Below are 18,388 nucleotides of genomic sequence, written 5' to 3' on the forward strand. Positions count from 1 at the left end.
GTGTCCCTACCCATGGCAGGAGGGTTGGAACTAGATCATCTTTAAGATTATTTAGATCCTAATCCAAGACACTCTATGATTCTACTGCCAGTCTGCAACCCCAGATCCCTTTCTGCTGAGCTGCTTTCCAGCCACTTATCTCCTAGTCTGTACCTGTACCTGGCATTACTCTGTCCGAGGTGCAGAACCTGGCATTTTCCTTTGTCGAAGGAATGATGATGATGTGATCAATGATCAATGTGTACTACCTGAAACACCACAGCTGGGGATATTCACCTTCTGTCTGCAGTTAAAACAGTGAGAAGCCTGAATGTTAGCACTAGTCTTTGGAAAGAGGCCTCCCTACCACCCTTTCCCTCCAAACTTATGACTCATATGGAATTACTGTTTTACTTGAACTATGATGTCAGGAAAATATATTCTCAAAGAAGTAAAATGGAAGCCTCCCCACATCCAAATGCTTTCATTTGAGGTCATTTTAAAAGAATGATGCATAAAATGATTTTGGAAGGACTCTATGAAGCAATGGAATTATCTCGTGTTGATAATTATTTGTTTCCTGATTCTATAGAGACTTCTGATGTGGCCATCAGAATTTAATAATGTTGATATCTGTTCTGCTGAGACCAGGGAATGAAGATGTAATTGGCTAACCTCTACTACCCTGTCAGGTGTCATTTTGTCTACTCTGGCTACAAGAACTCAGCCAGAGGGTCTTACTAAATATACCATCTGGTGGATATAATAGAGGGAAAGGACCCTTTGTTAATTATTTCTAGGTCTGTGTATTTGAGCTTGTTTGGCAGAATAAGTACTAAAAAAATATTCTTGATATTCCACCAGGCCAGTGTGCCCTTGGGCATAATGAACAAGAACTACTCTTCCAGCTAGCAAAATGTACTTAGCTGAGAGGTACTTCCAAAACCTTAGCAAAAATTGACTTCCAAGACAGGATGATTCAGGAAGGAAATCACACTTACTATCTGTACTTGACATTACAACATGAAATTGTGTCAACATCTCTATACAAATAACTGATAAGTTGCTTAGCCAGCAGTTTGAAAGCATTCTAAGTGGAGAGAAATGCAATTTTGGAATGTGCTTTTATAGGACAAATTTTAACACTATCTTTAGCATTCATACAAATTCTTTTGTACTGAACTGCTACCTTGGTAGTTATTTAAAAAGTTAGGTAAAGTTATGTAGTGCTTTGTAAACCCATGTAGCGTGGGAGACGTTCTTAACTTTGTTCTTGAGGAAGACATTTTTCAATCAAGTAAGATGTTAGGGGGAAATTATGGCCACTTTTGTCTAGAGTTATACTTGAAAATACAGTTTCTTAAAAGGATATGTTTTTATTCTAAATTATGCTTTACTTGAAGATAAGGAAACCTTAAAAACAATAGAATTAAAACAGTTGATAATACTTGGTTAGCCGATTTTACGTTACATGTACGTTAATATAACTGAGAGTGCTACTTTATATTGTTATTCCTGCAGTTTAATTTATTCGATGTCCTTGTGTATAGTTGGTTTCACTTTTTCCCTGAATTTTTAGACAAGTTTTTGTCTTTTTGCATGAAATGCCTAATAAATATAAACAGAAAAGATACGACTGAAATGAAGAAAAAAATCAGAGTGATAGTGTCAATTACAATGTTAAAATTATTTTTAAAATTAAGTGGAATTCAAGTTATTTGCTTCTTAAAGCTCTACAAGTCAGCAGTCCTTAATGCTTTAGAGAATTACTTTCAGAAGGTCTGTTTAAAAAATTGTTTTCATTTTACAGGTTATAGCAGGGTTAGAGAGGCATATGGCAGAAATGCATTATGTGTGTTGTTAATTATTGTATATTTAATACACAAAAATTGAAGAAAGCTTCAGCAGCACTCATTCCACTATCTGTCAGCTTTAGGTGTCTTTCTTCTAATGTATGTGATCAAATGTGTTCTGTGTGTTCCATATAATCTGCTTTCGGGGTATGAGTTGGAAACTGCAGGCATGGAGCCAAAAACTGCAGAGGAGAAGGTTTTCAGGATTTAGAATGAGTTAGGAAGAATGAAGAGGAGTGTTGCATCAAGCTGAGTCTGTTGAAAGGAAGTTGAGCCATGTTTCTGTTTTCAAGAGACAAAGACAAAAAATAAAAGAAGAAAAGAAAAAAAATGACAACAACCAGTTTTGGGCAAAAATGCACAATAAAAGCTATTTTCTTTTCTGTAGTATTTTATAGCTAATGTGCTCTGAAGCATTTGTTGTTTATACATTGAACGCAGTGTTTGAGTGAACAGGTATGTTCTAGTTCAGAGCTGTGTTTACCAGAATTTTCAAATACTAGACTTAAAAACCTTGTGTGTTTCGTTATGTGCACCTGAAAAGGTAACAATATGTGCATTTAGAGGGTAAATTAAAAACAAATGTACAAATCAGATGTTAGAGACTCTGTATTGTTTATAGCAGCTGGCATAGCATAATTGAGACCAAGCATACCCAAAATAATTCCTTGGGGAAGACTGAGCAGTCTAGGAACGTGTGCGCCTACAGTGTTTTCAGTACTAATGCAAACATGTTGGTATTTTAAAAATACATTGCACATATTATTCACCATTTAAAAGAACTATGCTATCAACTATTAAAATGCTTGTGTGGGGGACATAGTAGGTAATATTTCAGAACCATTCTCCACAGAGTTGAACAGCTAAGAATCCCCAGCTTACATCTGTTTAGACAAGTCCTACACTGAGTTTAGAAGGCAGTGCTACTGACAATAGTCCATTTTAGGTAACATTCCTTTTAGGACACCAGTAAATGAGATCACTAGCATGTGAGTTGTAACAGAGAGAAATACTATTTCCAACGATGACCATGTCCAGAATTGTATAGCTTGTTATATTTGTGTGTGCGGAATTTAAGGGAAATGTCTGCTTTTAATATCAGTTATAATTCTGTTTAACTCTATGAAATGTTTTACTGAAGCAAAATATAGGAAAGAAAGTGAACAGGGAACAATGCGGTAAGGAAGTGTCATAGAGAATATCTTGAGTTCTTGAATCGGTGGTGAGCAATAAGAGTAGGCTCTTATGTCAGTTGGCCTAACAATGATTGCTCATTCCAGTGTAAAGTGGAATAGTAAAGGAATTAATCACTGTCTTTACCTTTTCTTTTGGTTGCTCTGTATCTTCGGAGGAAAGAATAAATAATAATTTATATAAGCCATTTTAGGTTGTTTGATTTTTTGGTCATTTTACTCTACAGGCTTCTGTAGCAACGAGGTTCACAGATACCAACCGGAGTTGGCCCTGTTATGTGTGCATCATATCATATATCATTTCCCCATTGTGTTCAAGAAAGAAGTTGTCTGATCATTCCATCTGATTTTCATTAAGAAGCTTCTTCACTTCTAACACATGTGCCACATCAAACAAATAGCAATATGGCACAAAACTGAATCTGTTACCATTTGATTGGAGATTTTTCAAGGTCAGGACCCAGTTTCACAAGCAGTTCTGTTTTTCAATACAGCTGACAACAGACACAAGCTGAAGACAAACTTGTCTAATAAAGCTTTCAGATTCAATTTTCTTTCTGCATATAGCTTCAGGAATCTCTGGAGGTCATTCACAGCATGTACTGCAACACCAACAGGGAGAAGTAATGAAAAGAGTCTGGATAAAAAGCTGACACTATGCCTTCAGAGCTGTGTGAATGAAAACATAATAAGCAAGTTTATAAACACAAATCTCTATGATTCTCAGAATTTCTATCTTGATCTTTATAGCATGTCTTGATGTGAGGATTTGTTCCTGGATTATCTGACAGGTGGAAAAATACATACCAAATATTACTTAAACCACAAAAGAGTGATTTAAAACAAAAGAGAGAAGGTTACCACTTTATATTTAACATTCTGTTTCAGGGGTCTCACTATAGGTTGCACTTTGAAAGTGTCTGTGATAAACAGATGTGACAGTATAGTTTACAAAGGGAATGTGAACCTTTATTTTGATTCTTCAGGGCTCAATTGATTAAATAAAACTCTGTGGGTTACTACCTGGAATTTTTATTACATATACACCTATGATGAAATGTAAATCAGAATGTGGAAATAGAAATTGGCTGATTCACTGTTATTAAAGACAATATGGAATCTAGGTCTGTCTTTTTTCTTTTCTGTAACAAGTTGTTGGAAGTATAGCTGTCAAGATTTGTGACATAAGTAAGAGTAATGCTATCATCAGTCTTTCAAAGGACCACATTCACCTACACCCTTTTTGAAATATGGTCTAGTATTTTCTTCTGAGGAGCGGGCTTCACAGCTTGTTTTCTTTCATTTGATTTCTTGATCAATAGCTAGTAGAAGCAGGATGGACAGGAACCATTTTGATTAAACTCCATTAAATGTGGATGATACCATCTTGCAGAATTCATCAACATATTATTGATAACCTATACCACATGAGAGCACAGAACTAAGTTATAGATACGGTATTTTTGTTTGTTTACATGGCTCATGTGACATGGCTCAGAAAATATTATGCATAATATTTAATTTTCTCCAGAACTATGTTCAGCGCACTCTACAGAATACAGGGTAGTAATTTTTGAGAAATGTGGCATCAACAGATTTGCATCATTTTATAGCACAGATAGGTAGAATAAGAATTTGAACTGGTTCATCCCAGAAAATACAGAAAAGTGGTTTCTCAGCTCATTAGAGTTCCTAGCAAATAAGTATTAAATGGTGGTTTGTGCTTTTGTTTGTTTGTTTGTTTTAATCAGTCTCTTTCTAGCTTTAGATCACTTTTTTTTTTTCATGCTTTAAGCTTATTCTACCTCTTTTTTTGTGTTACAGTTACCTAAATTACTGTGATACCTGGCTATCTAGATGGCATGGGCTTGCAAATAGCAGTAATCTCTCCTTTCTGTTTCCTTTTATATAGCAATTAGGTCTATTGGCAATTGCACTATGTGAAAATCTTTTTTATTCACTACAGTAATAGAAAGCGATAGGTCATTCTGCACATAGTTCTTTTGACTTCTGTGTAGTTCTTTGTTGACTTGTCTTTTTAAAGGAGGAAAGCAAGCTGGCTTTTCCTTCCGAAAGGTGTAGTGTTCATTGCCATACTGGTCATATCCTACTGAGAAGTGCAGTGGCACTGACATCCTTCTAATGTTTCTGCAGTGACTAGCACTGCTGCAGAGTTAAGTCTGCTCTACAGAGAAACAGCCAACCAAAGAATATGAGAAAGTGCGTTCACAGATCACGAGCAGACTGGAGGCCTCATGGAATGAGGAACAAAGCTTATTATGAGGAACAAAGCTTAATTGTTTTTAACCTTTCTGCTCTACTTTGTGCTAAAAGAAAGCAAGACCTATTTCTTAAACTGCGGAAAGCTAAGATGAGGGAAAAGATGGATAATCTTCTCTACTACTCCAGTCATAAAATTCTTTAGTCCTGTTGTTTATATGAAGCTTGTCACTGAAACATCAGACTGCTTTCTTCACTTGTGTCAGCGTGGAGTAGCAGAAAACGTAGTGATGGAGATACGCATGTTGAGATTTGAAGTACTGGTATTTCCTTCAAGAGTAGATTAGTGGTCAGAGGGCACATAAGTTCCCAACGGCATTTTTTCCTATGGTCAAATTAGAATAGCTGCAAAAGCAATAGGCTAGTTTGACCTGAAAAGTAAGCATTACATGTATTTTCATGAACTAGTAGTACAAGGCAAGATATTTTAACATTTCTGATGAAGAAGAAAGAAGGTGCTTGCAGTGATTTAAGGAATTGCTTTGTCAAAAACAAAGTAGTACTGAAGATGTTGCCTTCTCTAGCCTTCTGTGAGTGGTTTTGAATTGTGCAGGATTTTTCTCTTTAAGAGTAAGAGTACACTTGGAATTTTTTGCATGAATACTGTAATGCTGCCTTATTAGCTAGTACCTGAACTCTTCAGCACTGATTATTTCAAAGCTTCTTCAGATTGATTTTCATAGGACTGTAGAAATTGGAGCTGCTGGCACTATGTATTTTTCCTTGTATCAAAGAACTAGCTGCTGAAGTTCAGTTACATGACAATAGTGGTATACTGGAAATGTAAATTGTTGTCATACAGATTTACGTCCAATTGAAAGCTGCAAACTGAATCAAGAAACTTGTTATTTTTACTGACAAAAGGAATAATGAGAGTTGCCTGCATCATTTGTGACAGATGTTGTCACAACATTTTTTATAAGGCAAGTATGTGACAGTATTTGAAGGAACACCACCACTCCTGTAGTACAAAGTGTTCATTTTCATGAAAACCTTCCATAACAACTGCAATAACTGCTTACTTAAAAGACTCCTGTCTTGTGAGGGGAAAAAAAAAAAAAAAGAGAGAAAAAAAAAAAGGTTTTGTAGAGTTTTTGTAGAGGTACAGATACTACTGCACTAAAAAAAAAAAAGCTGTTTAAAAAAAAAGTTTGGCTGCTTGACTCTTTGAACTGGAACTCTTCAGACTGCCTAGAAATGACGGTGTGTCTTGCTATATATTGAGAAAGTTAATTAGGGATGCAGAAATCAATTACTGAAAATATTCAGTGGGTAAAAGAAAAAAAAATTAAAAAAGAAATTTTGTTTCACTATTAAAATATGAATTTAAGTATAGGCAGAAATAAGCAGTTATAGTTATATATAACTTACATTTATAATTAATAAGGGGACTGTTTGTATCGATTCCATCTGCTGCTTCAGAAGATCCCAAAACAGGCTGCAACATTTTCTTCAACCCTTCCTTTAATTAAAAAATTTTAAGAACCATCCAGGTAATTTTATACTTAAAAACTAAATGTATAACTAGTCCTTATATGGCAAATATCAGCTCCATTGACTGAACTTTTGTATAGCAGATGATTACTGTTTTACAAATACATTCGTTTTAAATTAGTTTTTAGTATCACAAATCTCTTTGAGAATCCAAATGTTACTACAGTACAGAGTTTGTAGTGCTTCTGTTTCCCGTAAGATTGACTCCCTTGTGCACTGACTTCCTGAGGTTTCCTTTCAAAGGTCTCATGAAAAAGGTTGAAATGTTAATTTCTATATAAAAGGGATATCTCTATTTCATCATTGCTTAAAGAAAAAAAAATGTCATCCTGAAGCATGAATATTAAATATGCATTGAATGCTTTTAAATTTTTCTTCCTTATCAGACGTAAAACTCTTTATCTAAGATTAATATATTATGAATGAATGAATGTATAAAGCAGCTTAGTCAAAAGTTTGAAGAAAGTGAATGAAGAAAATGAATACTTTTATCCAAAATTCCTATATTCCATTTGGTGTTTCAACTGATAAGTATATAAATCATTTAAGAGAAAGTACGACTTCATCTTCTTTTATACAAACCAAACCATTATATGCAATCTGAGGTTCTGTAGCCTCTCTGGCCAGATGTGAAATCTTCACAAGGAAGAATTCACCAAATGACAAACTAAAACTAGCAAAAGAGGATTTGAGTCATCCATAAAGACAGGTAATCATTTTTAGGTATTAGCTTTTCATTTTAATTGAGAGTCTGAATTTCCTACTTCAAGAAGTTTTCTTCTTTGCCTTGTGGAACATATTTCGCGTGAACCTAAGGAGAAGACTCAAATCAATAATGACAATACAGGACTCAGGCAAGCTAGAAAGAAATTGTTTGTCTAAGCTGGGAGTTTTCTGGCACTTCATATCACAATTAAGATATAAGACAGTATTGTTTGGGAAACAACACACAAACATTTCTGAATATTTTTGCTTTTGTTACAGTAAATGATTAGCCTTAACATACTTCCAATTTATATTGTACCAATATCTCAGTATTTGTGTCAACTTTTATTTGTAAAGAATATGCCAGTGGTTATCAAGAAATTATTATTTTTACTGGTGATGATATCACAGAAATTTTTTCATGTAATCTTTAAGCTAATGAAGATAAAGAAGAATCAAACAGTTATGTTTGATAAGCAGTTTGCATAAACAAGAACGTATTTTTGTAAAAGAAGATTTTAAAGTCTTTACCAGTAAGTTCAATCTTTTTTTCACCTGGACTATTTTTAAAGCATTATCTCAATATTATAATGAGTCCACAGTGGTGACACTTTAATTTTCGAATATTGTTTTCACCTAACTTTTTAAGTGTGTGTTAATAGTTAAATTAACCTTGTTAATGTAATCACTTTTATATTTTAAATTGAATTTAGAGCCACCATTTAGCTGCTATAGGGAAGGTTCCTGTGGGTACCTTTTTTCAGTTTCAGTGTCTGCTTAATTCTTACACTCAATGCAAGTGATCCATTCATACCCTAGCCTTTCACTTTTCAGTTTTTAGTGGGCTTATCTATCATGTTGAACTTTGCCTAAGGAAGGGTTCACAGGGAATACCATGACAACACTATGTTACTAAAAAGAGGCTGAACTTTCGAGCAGAGTATCTTTCAGAGAGGTTTGAATAAAACTGTAGGTCCAAGCAGAGCAAGAGTTATTAATGATAGCTGAGATATTAGCATAATGAGATAGCTGAGATCTATATTACAATCTTTAATTGATTTTCTACTACCTGCTCCTGCTTGAGTCACAACAAGGTAGAGTAATGCGGATTTAAAGCGTTTGACACAACACATAGTGCAGTCAGTTGGATGTTTACATACACTGTGCCTGAATTATTTACCTGTATTTTTCTGTTTTCCTCAGAGTCAAATGCAGGTGAGTTTCACTGAGTAAAACAGAAATGAAGTTTAGTAGTAGTATGTTACTGTTACTCATTATCTAAAGGATTTAGGGCTGTCATCTGTCTTACTTGGTATTGTGAACTGTGGAAATAAATCCTTAGGCTAGAGATGCAAGTTACGCAAAAATCTACATCTAGTTACTGTGTTACTTCGTTATCAAAAAGCTTTGACCTGGTTGATTTGGTTATCCTGCAAAATCAAAACTTTGACACTACTTAAAGCATTTGCAAGAACAGCTAGAAACACTCGTGTGAAAGGATTTGGTTCTGCTTAAGGACGTCAGTTGAGAAGGGGTGTTGGAAGGGGTTTGAAGCTTTTGGAAAAGTTGTCATTCTTACTGTCCATTCTGTTCCTGTTCAGAAGCTAAATAAAGATTTTGATTAGTTCAAAGCTGTCAGTCTGACGCTCTCTTGACACACATCACTGAAATAAGCAGAATAAAAGGGGGGGGAAAAAGTGCTTTCCTTCAGTTGACTTCATTCTGCTTATTTCTGCATTTAATATTTGAATTTAAATTTCATGACACATTTCTATTATTTCCACTCTGGAAATTTAGCATTACAGATTATTGCCAAGATGCACAAAAAAAACAATATTCTCTTGATTTTCATCCAATGTATTTCAAGGTTTGTGAACAAGTTGAAAATCACACCTAGTTCAGGCTACTGTTTAATTGGGTTTAGATTTTGCACTAGGCAGTTCAGTTCTGTTTCATTTTTCTCCTATTACTGTTCTGCATTGTTTCCTTCTTTATTAAATAGAAAGTGCTAATGAGAAGTTACTGGAAAAGCTATAGGTCAATGTGGTTTAATGTCCTAAGTCCTAATTGTCCTTTTGGTTTGCCATTTCACGGTATTCAACTGATACAACCTTTAAATAAATTGAAAGATTAAGTCCTTATTTGCCTTTCTGATGTGTTACAATAGGATAGAACTTGTTACCAAGATATTTGAAAGAAAGAATTTCATTCTATTTTTGCTTTGTAAATTAAATGTCCTGAACAAAACAAAACAACAAAAAAAAATTAAAAAAATTATATATCCCCTTGAGTCACAGAAACTTTCCGGGCTGTTCTAGATAAATTACTTCAGAATAAGATCCTGTTGTTACATATTGTGTAATTAGTATTGATTTATATTTCTCTGTTAATTTTAATCATTTATACTTTTCTGTTGAATGAATTGTATCTGTGCAAGCACGAAAGAAAGAGAAATAAGGGACAGATGTACTGTTTCTAGTGGTATTTTTGTTCTGAGGGGTGATAAATGTCAGAAGAGAAACATACTGTACAACTACTTTCTAAACGTAATTGCTATAATTTGATAACTTGAATATTTTTACTGCTAAGACAAAATGGAACAGAATATTACCATATTCAGTAGTGATAGATAATGCATCCTGAAGCTTTTAAAGAAGATACTATACTGGGCAGTGCACTTCTGCTAGTGCTTTATAGTCTTCACTGCAAAACTAAGCCAAAGTTCAGAGCAGTTAAACCATGCACATTAGAAGAATAGTCTCTTCTGGAATAGATGCCATTTGAAGGAAGAAGTGTGTATGTCCTTATGCATATACGTATATATAAATCAGCAAACTCTGAGTGTATACTCAGACCAAAATATGCAAGAAGCTAAGAGATGCCAGGCAGTCTTATCAGACATCCTGAGTCTGCTTATGGAGACTTATATTCTACTTTAGAATGTTTTTCTTTGATTTACCTGAAATACTAATGAGAACAGGGATTTTGTCTGAGATAAGACAACATCTGCTTAACATACGTGAATGCCAAACTAAGCAACTGTTTTTGTGTCGTCTAAGAACCTCTCAAGTCACAGAGGAAATACAAGGCCTTTAAATGAACTTTAGGCCAGATGGAAGTGGACCTAAGTATCCATCCCTTGGTAAAGACTCAAAGTTAATGCTTATGCATTCTTTTTGCACTTAACTCTTTTGGTAAAGTTCTGGAATGAAACAGCGGTGTTTTTCAGTAATTGCATGTGTCTTGACCTGTGTGGAATGCCTCGTTGCAAATAATGAGACTTTCTCTGAATCACTTTGACCTACAGTATCATGGAGTTCATGTGGGGAGAGGGTGAAAAGAGATTACACTTTGGAATTGGTACAGGAAATTGTGACTGAAGTGTGGAGTTGAAATCCCATCCAGGAGTGAGAATATAGACAATTCTGTGAATTTATGTCTTGGGTATATAATGGTGTCAGACAGATTTTTGATACCCAGCCCAGAGAGGGGAAGGCAGAAGAACATATCAAACAAAGAAAGCTCTAAAGAACATCATTAAAACATCATAAAGCAAACAAAATATTTCAAAATCTGTGAAAAACTGTAAGGTATTTTATTTTCGTTATTTATTTCTAGTTAGTGTTTGTTGCATATTATTTTGTCCTTCAGGCAATTAACTGACATTCATCAGAGACAGACATGCTCAGAGAGTTCTCTGCCATTTTCTTCCCCTGCTGAAAAAAGATGAAAAATTCAATAGCCTTCTGGCTTCAAACATTGAAACAGTACAACTAACACATTGCCAGTAAACTGCATGTACTATATTGGCAGAAGTACACTGCATGTAATTGTGAGGATATTAATGATCATTTCTTGACCCTTTTTGAATTCACCTTACTTTATGGGTAGAGCATTGGAGACAGGGAAAACAATTTTTGTTTGTTCGTTCGTTCGTTTGTTTCCCGTGATATTGCCAGGAGTTATTTCAGACCATTGAAGTTTGCAAGCTCTAAGTGCCAACTCAGCCAAACTAAGTAACTAATAATACTTTTTTTTTTTTAATGTTGACATTCTTTTCTATCTTCAGCATACAAGTGAACACAATAGCAAATGAATCTACAAATGAAATAGTTCTCATTTGTCTGAATGTGAGAAGTAACTCTATAGTAAGTTCCTCTTGCCTTAAAGGAACATTATCTAGCTTTCTTTCCTTGCTCATCTTGCAGATCTTAATGCACTGTTACTGCCTCCCTCCCCTTTTCTGCTTGATGTGACTTTGTTTTAAATATTACCTTTGATGTCCAAAGTTGGCAACTGTATGGACCCAACCATTTTTTGGAGCCATTCATGATCTGCCACTCTGGGGAAGAAGCTGACCTGTTCTCCCTTTTTACCTTCCCTGCAGAAGTAGTTGCCAAACTCATTCCTCCTTCATCTGCTGACCGGCAAAGAAAAACTATGGCTTATTGCTGCTTTAAGGAGAGAGATAGAAGAGATGATGTCTGTTACTGCCAAAGCATGAAAGTTCGGCAGCTAGTAGTGCTGTGCTTCTCTCTAGCCAGCACAGACAGTAGGAATCTGGGGTGCTAAGCACCATTCACTATTTAAACACCTCCTCACACATCTGTTCCAAAACAGAAAACAAAGGCTGGATGGAGGCATCATGAATCCAAAGATTAAGACTTAAAACCGTGGGTTAGAACTCATTCATTAGGTAATGAGCTGACTCTTCTGCTCAAAGTCATACCTTCAGGCACTTGAGTCCATTAGTGAGTAATGGGTGCAGTACATTACCTTCTGTGCATGGCCTCCCTATTTTCTGGTGCTAACAGCTATCGGCAAAGTGAACACAGAAGTACTGTTAACAGCTTTCCTATATCAGAAGTAATTTTGAGAGTGACTAATCACAGAATGGCTGAGGTTGGAAGGGACCTCTGGAAGTCATCTGGTCCACACGCCTGCTCAAGTAGAGACACCTACCTAGAGCAGGTTGACCGTGACCATGTCCATGGTCAACCTCTCTCAGCTTCTCCTTATAGGAGAGGCTCTCCAATCCCTTGATCATCTTGGTGTAATCTATGCTTCATTTGCATGATTTAGGTAAGAAGAAATATAATGGGGCAGATAATATCTGGAGTAATTGCAACAGAGATGAAAGAAAACCTGATGAATACAGATTAATAATTAATCGTGTGTGTAAAAGTCTTTTAAAAAAAAAGGAAAGAAAACAGGAAAAGGAAGAGATCCTTTAGGGCTATATGATAGGGTTTTATTTGTTTGTTTTTGATATTAAAAACTGACAGTCTTTAACTGTAGATGGTCCTCTGTCATAGCAAACAGTGGGATGTTATAAAAAAAAAAAAAGCCCACAAAAATCCAACTCGACAAGCCTCTTTCTATGTCAGCAAAAGATTAATGCATTTTCTCATCCGTTTGTGTGATTTTATTTAAAAACTTTCCTTGCTAGAACAGCATTTACAACTATTATTTCACAGTTTTTCACAGGTATGTGATTTCAAAGCTCAGGAAGGAAAAGTACAAGGATTGCACTTCAGAAATACAATAATGATATGGGTGGGTGGATAAATATATTTAATTGCAGTGTATGTCATTAAAAATCACCACTTGCAGGAGTCACTTTTGGTATTATAATATTGCTGTTTATTCAGGCTGGATAAATAACATAGATGTTAGTTGATTTGGTAAATTGTTCGTAATCATACAGTATTTTTAATGCTGACAGCATCTTCTGTTGCTTTTAGTGACAGTCATTTTGGTGCTTGTGCACAGCTTTTTCCCTTTCTGCATTGCTGAAGAAGGTCACTGATTCCCCGGTGAAATAACTCAGCCCTTTCCTCATTAGTGAAAAAGAGTTGCTAAATTCCTTGGCAAGATTGGTTAACGTTACTGATTTACTGTTTTACATGGTTTTATGGCTAAACTGCTGAACCTTCACCTGCTACTTGCATTTTTGGACTTCAGACCTACTTTGTGAATGGCATAAATGCAAATAAGGAAAAATTTCAGACTCATAGGAGAAAAAAACAACAAAAAAACAAGCAAACAAACAAAATGCAATTTACTCTGCATGTTTGTTTGTTGTTTTTTACTTAAAGACAACCTAGCCTACAGGAAGGTTGCAGAAAGTTGGTTATCTCTACACTGTAAAGAGACTGGAAGAAAATACAGATGAATGTCTTTGGTCCTTCAGAAATTTATTTTTCATTTTCAAGAACTGTTCACTTGGAAGTTTCTAACTTCACTTTAGACTCGCTTCACTTCTGTTCCCCTCATTGCAGCAACTGCATATGTTCTAGTGATTTATCTATTTTATTATTTTTCTTCATGGACTAGACTTCTTGAAAGAATGGGAAAAAAAGTAACCAAAATACATGATGGTAGCATCTTATGCATAATGGATTGCTGTTGTATGAATAACAGGAGGGAAGAAAAGTCTGATAGTTTATAGCCAACTATTTGTAAATGACGTAACTGAGAAGTAGAAATCAGTCTGTTGCATGGTGCTCTCTGCAATGGTAGCTCTCTGTGTCAACTCCCATCATTGTTGACTGTAGAGAAACTGCTCAGTCCAAGCACTGAATGATGAACTGATTCTTTAACAACCAGCTGTTAGGTCAAGAAAGGGCATAAAAGACAAGATATGTCAATTTTCTTCAAACAATATGAAAAAATTCCACTAATTTCCACATAGTAGCACATAATAATATTAAGTTATGAAGAATAAAAAGATGAAACTGTCCAAGGTTAAATTTCTTGTGAAAGCATCCATATCAGTCACAGAGCCTATGGGAAATACCTGCTGGTAACAGAAAGTGAGACAAATTTACAGTTACAGCGTGGCTAGAGACCATGGAAGAAATGTGTTTCTAGATATGTGGTCATACTGTGATAAACTAAATACTACGGCCTACACATTTTCAATCAGCCTTTAACCTCAAGACAGATCCAACCACGCTACTAGATTTTGGAAGATGACTCATGTGTAGCGATAATTCACTGACCTTGAGTGAGTGTTCGTATTATATTGAGATGTCTTTTCTTGTGTTACCAGGGCCCAGGATGTAATCTGAATATGCTGGGAGTGTTGAATGTTAAACACATACTATAATAGGAGTACTACGGAAAAATGAATTCATATACTCTTTTAGTTTTAATTTTCATATTTCCATTAGACATAATATAAAAACAAAGAGCTTATTTCTATTGCATAAATTCTGTTTCTGAAATAAACATTTTTCATAGTTCATTTATTCAGTAATTTTAGTATTTATTTTTTCTTCTTTCAGTAACTTCTGGTCAAACTGTTGCTGTGGATACACAAACCAGGGTAACCAAGGAAACCACCACCTTCAAACCAGAAATGCCATCTTCTGTGCTTTTGGAGATTCCAGCCTTGGCTGACTTCAATAAGGCATGGGCAGAACTTACTGACTGGCTTTCTCGACTGGACCGAGAGATAAAATCTCAGAGAGTGACAGTAGGTGATCTTGATGATATCAACGACATGATCATCAAACAAAAGGTATGAGAAACACTGATTTTTCAAGTTGAAAGCCTCATGATCTTTATTCTGAGTTAAATCATTTCAGCAGGGAACATAGGAGGGATGACAGGCTGCAATACATGTAGTGGTTGCTTAAGCTACTTTATCCCATAAAGATATTTACTGGTTAAAATGGTAAGATAATTAATTGGAAAAAGAAAAAGAAAAAAAAAGGTGTTTAATATTTTCTATGGTACTCAAGGAAAAGATTTAGCTTCCAATTGCTTGTGCTGATGGTGTAGTAAGATGGTGATATATGCCAATGGTTGAAATATAAACCTCAGGAGAAAAAAGGCATGACATATTAAACTCCAGATTGCCAGGAGAAAAGATAGCCTGTTTCATACCTTTTCTTATGTTGTTTCTGCAACGAATTTCTGAGAGGCTTCTATTCTGCTGCTGCTGGGTTATGAAAAGCTCCTCAGTCGTCCTAAAGAAAAGAATAGCTCATTAATGTAAATGTTTTGTCAGCAAAACTGCATCAGTGTTACTTATCTTTGAAAACACAGAAAAATATGGAAATGCATGTGCAAGGACAAAAAAAAGACTAACTTTAGCTACTCAATAGCAATAAAATTAATTTGTTATTATACAGTTGAAAGTAATTACCTGCCTTCTAGATTTAGCTTTGCTCAATATAAAACATTTGGCTTGCCTGTGCAAAACTTTTCAGTGTTAAATTTCTATTTGGTTCAGTTCTAAACTGAATTTAGGACTCTCTATTATAAATCACTCTTCTGCTTCCTCTTCCTCCTAATAGAAAGACTAATTTATTTTAAGGAAGATATTAACATTCTTTCTCTTTGGTTAAAATAAAAACAGAAGGAGAAACAGTGGACAAATTTTGCTTTATAACTGTACTAAGCAGTTTTATAAGAAGGTGTATATTAAAATACACAGATGTCTAGTAGGATTAGTTCTGTTTGTTTTCTTGTATTTCTCTTTTTTTATCTGTGGCTTTAAACTTATTTTTGAGACTTTTTGTTTGCTTTACTTTCTCTGTTAGTAAGAGGCTTGTTTCATCTTGTTTAATGATTGCAGTGGCTGTTAATATTTGCTGTGTAGAATTATATAATGTTATATAAATTAAAAATTAAAACATTTTAAAAGTCATGGGCATATTTTTATAGTAAGTGGTAGTTGCTGCGTCTTCTACACAGATTAAACTAGATTAAAATAGCTGTTAAGTCATATGAAAATGTTGACTGCTAAAGAAGAGGTTTTTGTTTCTTTTTTACGTTATCTTTTTTTTTTTAGAATTTTTTGAAAATTTGTGTAGTCAAATACTGGCGCTCAAAATTATATAGTTTTCTTATTTGTGCCTCATTGTGCTGGCAGGCAAAATTTCAGCTTCTTTCCTTCTGTAGATCTCTTTCAGTTAAACATGAGTTCATACTACTAACTGTTGAGAACCAGAATTGCCATTAAGGTTATACATGCTTTAAATTGAACTGGTTTATTTTCATCTTAACGCAAAAAAAGCTGGTTAAGTCAGCACTGTTATAGTCTTCCTCTCACTTCTTTTCCTGGCTGGATACTGCTTTTTTTTTTCTTTTTTTTTTTTCATTCTGTGCTGTGCTGGTAACAAAACCAGCAGGAAAACTTTTTTTTTTTTTGGATGTGCTTACCTCTCTAATTGGCTGTGCAACAGAATGTGACATTTAATATATTCTCTGATGAGATGGAAGAATCAATGTCTAAATATAGACTCTTAACTGGCTCCCATTTCTTTAATGATCGTCAAGAGAAGGCACCACTTAATAGATGGAAAAGAATATCATGAAGTTTTGATTATGTACCTAAATCTGTCACTGGATTATTTGGTGAGATTAACAAAGAGTTTCAGCCAGGATTTTCAAAACTGACAACACATTTTAGGCTTCTCAAAAAAAAAAAAAAGGGAAACAAATGAAAAAACAATGCTGGCTTTATAATGTGTAGAGTATCTGCAGCAATGTGTGAACTGACAAAGTTGGACAGATACTAGGCTACTCTGAAAAGTCAAGCCCAAAGATGGTCTCAACTGGAAGTCCAAAAGTAGTGCTCACCTACCAAAATCTGTGTATTCTGTAATGATCATAGTCATACTTCTCCTGTGTTTGTGATTATAAAGTCTTTGAAAGTCACCGTATTGCACTGTGGTCTGGATAGTTTGTAGCACCTTCATAGGGAGCTCTGTAAGCTTTAATAGGAATTCCGTTTTAGCATCTTGACAATTTTATTTATTTATTTTGTGCTTCAGGTTTTTGACTTTAGGTGTAGAGTATCATCTTAACACTGCTGACCACCTCCCTTATAAAAATTGATGATGATAAAGTTATATGCTTCCTGAAACTGTTTTATTAAAATACATGTCAAGTTGTTCATGCAGAATTTAGAACACTTCAAACTGTTAGCCCTGTTGGCATGCTACCAACTTCTTACTGTTTTGGGGTTTTGTTTCCATTTCATATTTCTTTCAAAACAGAGAGTTGCATTTATACTAAGAAATTGAAATGCCAAAGCAAACATTTTAAAAGCAAAGAAATCCCATATCCTACCAAGGTATGTAACATGACATTTTGCAAATCATCCAGGTAAAAATTAGTGACCTTAGGTTGTCCTTTCTTTCACAGCAGCATGTAATGTTATTGAAGCTAAGGCTCTGAGGGCATTTTGGTTAGGTTCATTTCATTCTGATTGTGTCACAGGATCACAGCCACTAACTCTGCCATATTTTTCCTCCATAAAAATTTAAGACATCATTAGCCCCCACTTGAACTTCACTTGGAAGTGATCACAGTGAATTGCTACTTCTGTGTGAATGGTTATGATAATACAGTAACATGCACAAAGGTTAATTATGGAACAAAACAAAACAAAAAAGATAACCATTTTAAGAAAAAAAAAATGCTTTCGTGGCAGCTTTCTCTTAATGTAAGAAACAGTACAACTTAAATTCTGCTAAGCAGTGCACATTCTATGTAGTAAAATAGCATACTAAATGGGTAGTATAATGAGTATTCATTTCAAACATCTCTAGTTAATCATTCTGTCAAATGAGTGGTATATATTTCTTTCATGAAAATGCATTACATGTTTTACTTTCCATCTATGATTTTATATATCACTACATTATGTGTAATTAAAGTCAAAGACACTAAAAAGTGTGTAGTTAGGAAATTTTATAATAGCATCAGTGTCATGTTTTCATGACAAAGAAATAGATATAAGGCAGGCTGACAAGAGGCTCGTATATAATTTTTCTTTAGATAGCCTTCATCTATAAGTAAAGTTCAGGGAGAAATAATGAGAATATATAATATGCCAAGATATAAGTAGCTGAGGGACATGACAGA

General features: G+C 34.7%; 1 protein-coding gene across 24 annotated transcripts in view; it reads left to right on the forward strand.

The window, feature by feature from the left end:
- Positions 1 to 18,388, forward strand: part of DMD (dystrophin) — a 1,241,706-nt gene that overhangs the window by 887,090 nt on the left and 336,228 nt on the right. For all 24 annotated transcript variants that reach the window (XM_083850706.1, XM_083850697.1, XM_083850709.1 and 21 more), the window contains one exon: positions 14,794 to 15,029. In XM_083850706.1, the coding sequence (XP_083706832.1) occupies positions 14,794 to 15,029 (236 nt within the window). The remainder of the gene's footprint in view (positions 1 to 14,793; positions 15,030 to 18,388) is intronic.

Source organism: Anser anser (genome assembly GCF_964211835.1).
Source record: "Anser anser genome assembly, chromosome: 1".
Classification (NCBI taxonomy): Eukaryota; Metazoa; Chordata; class Aves; order Anseriformes; family Anatidae; genus Anser; species Anser anser.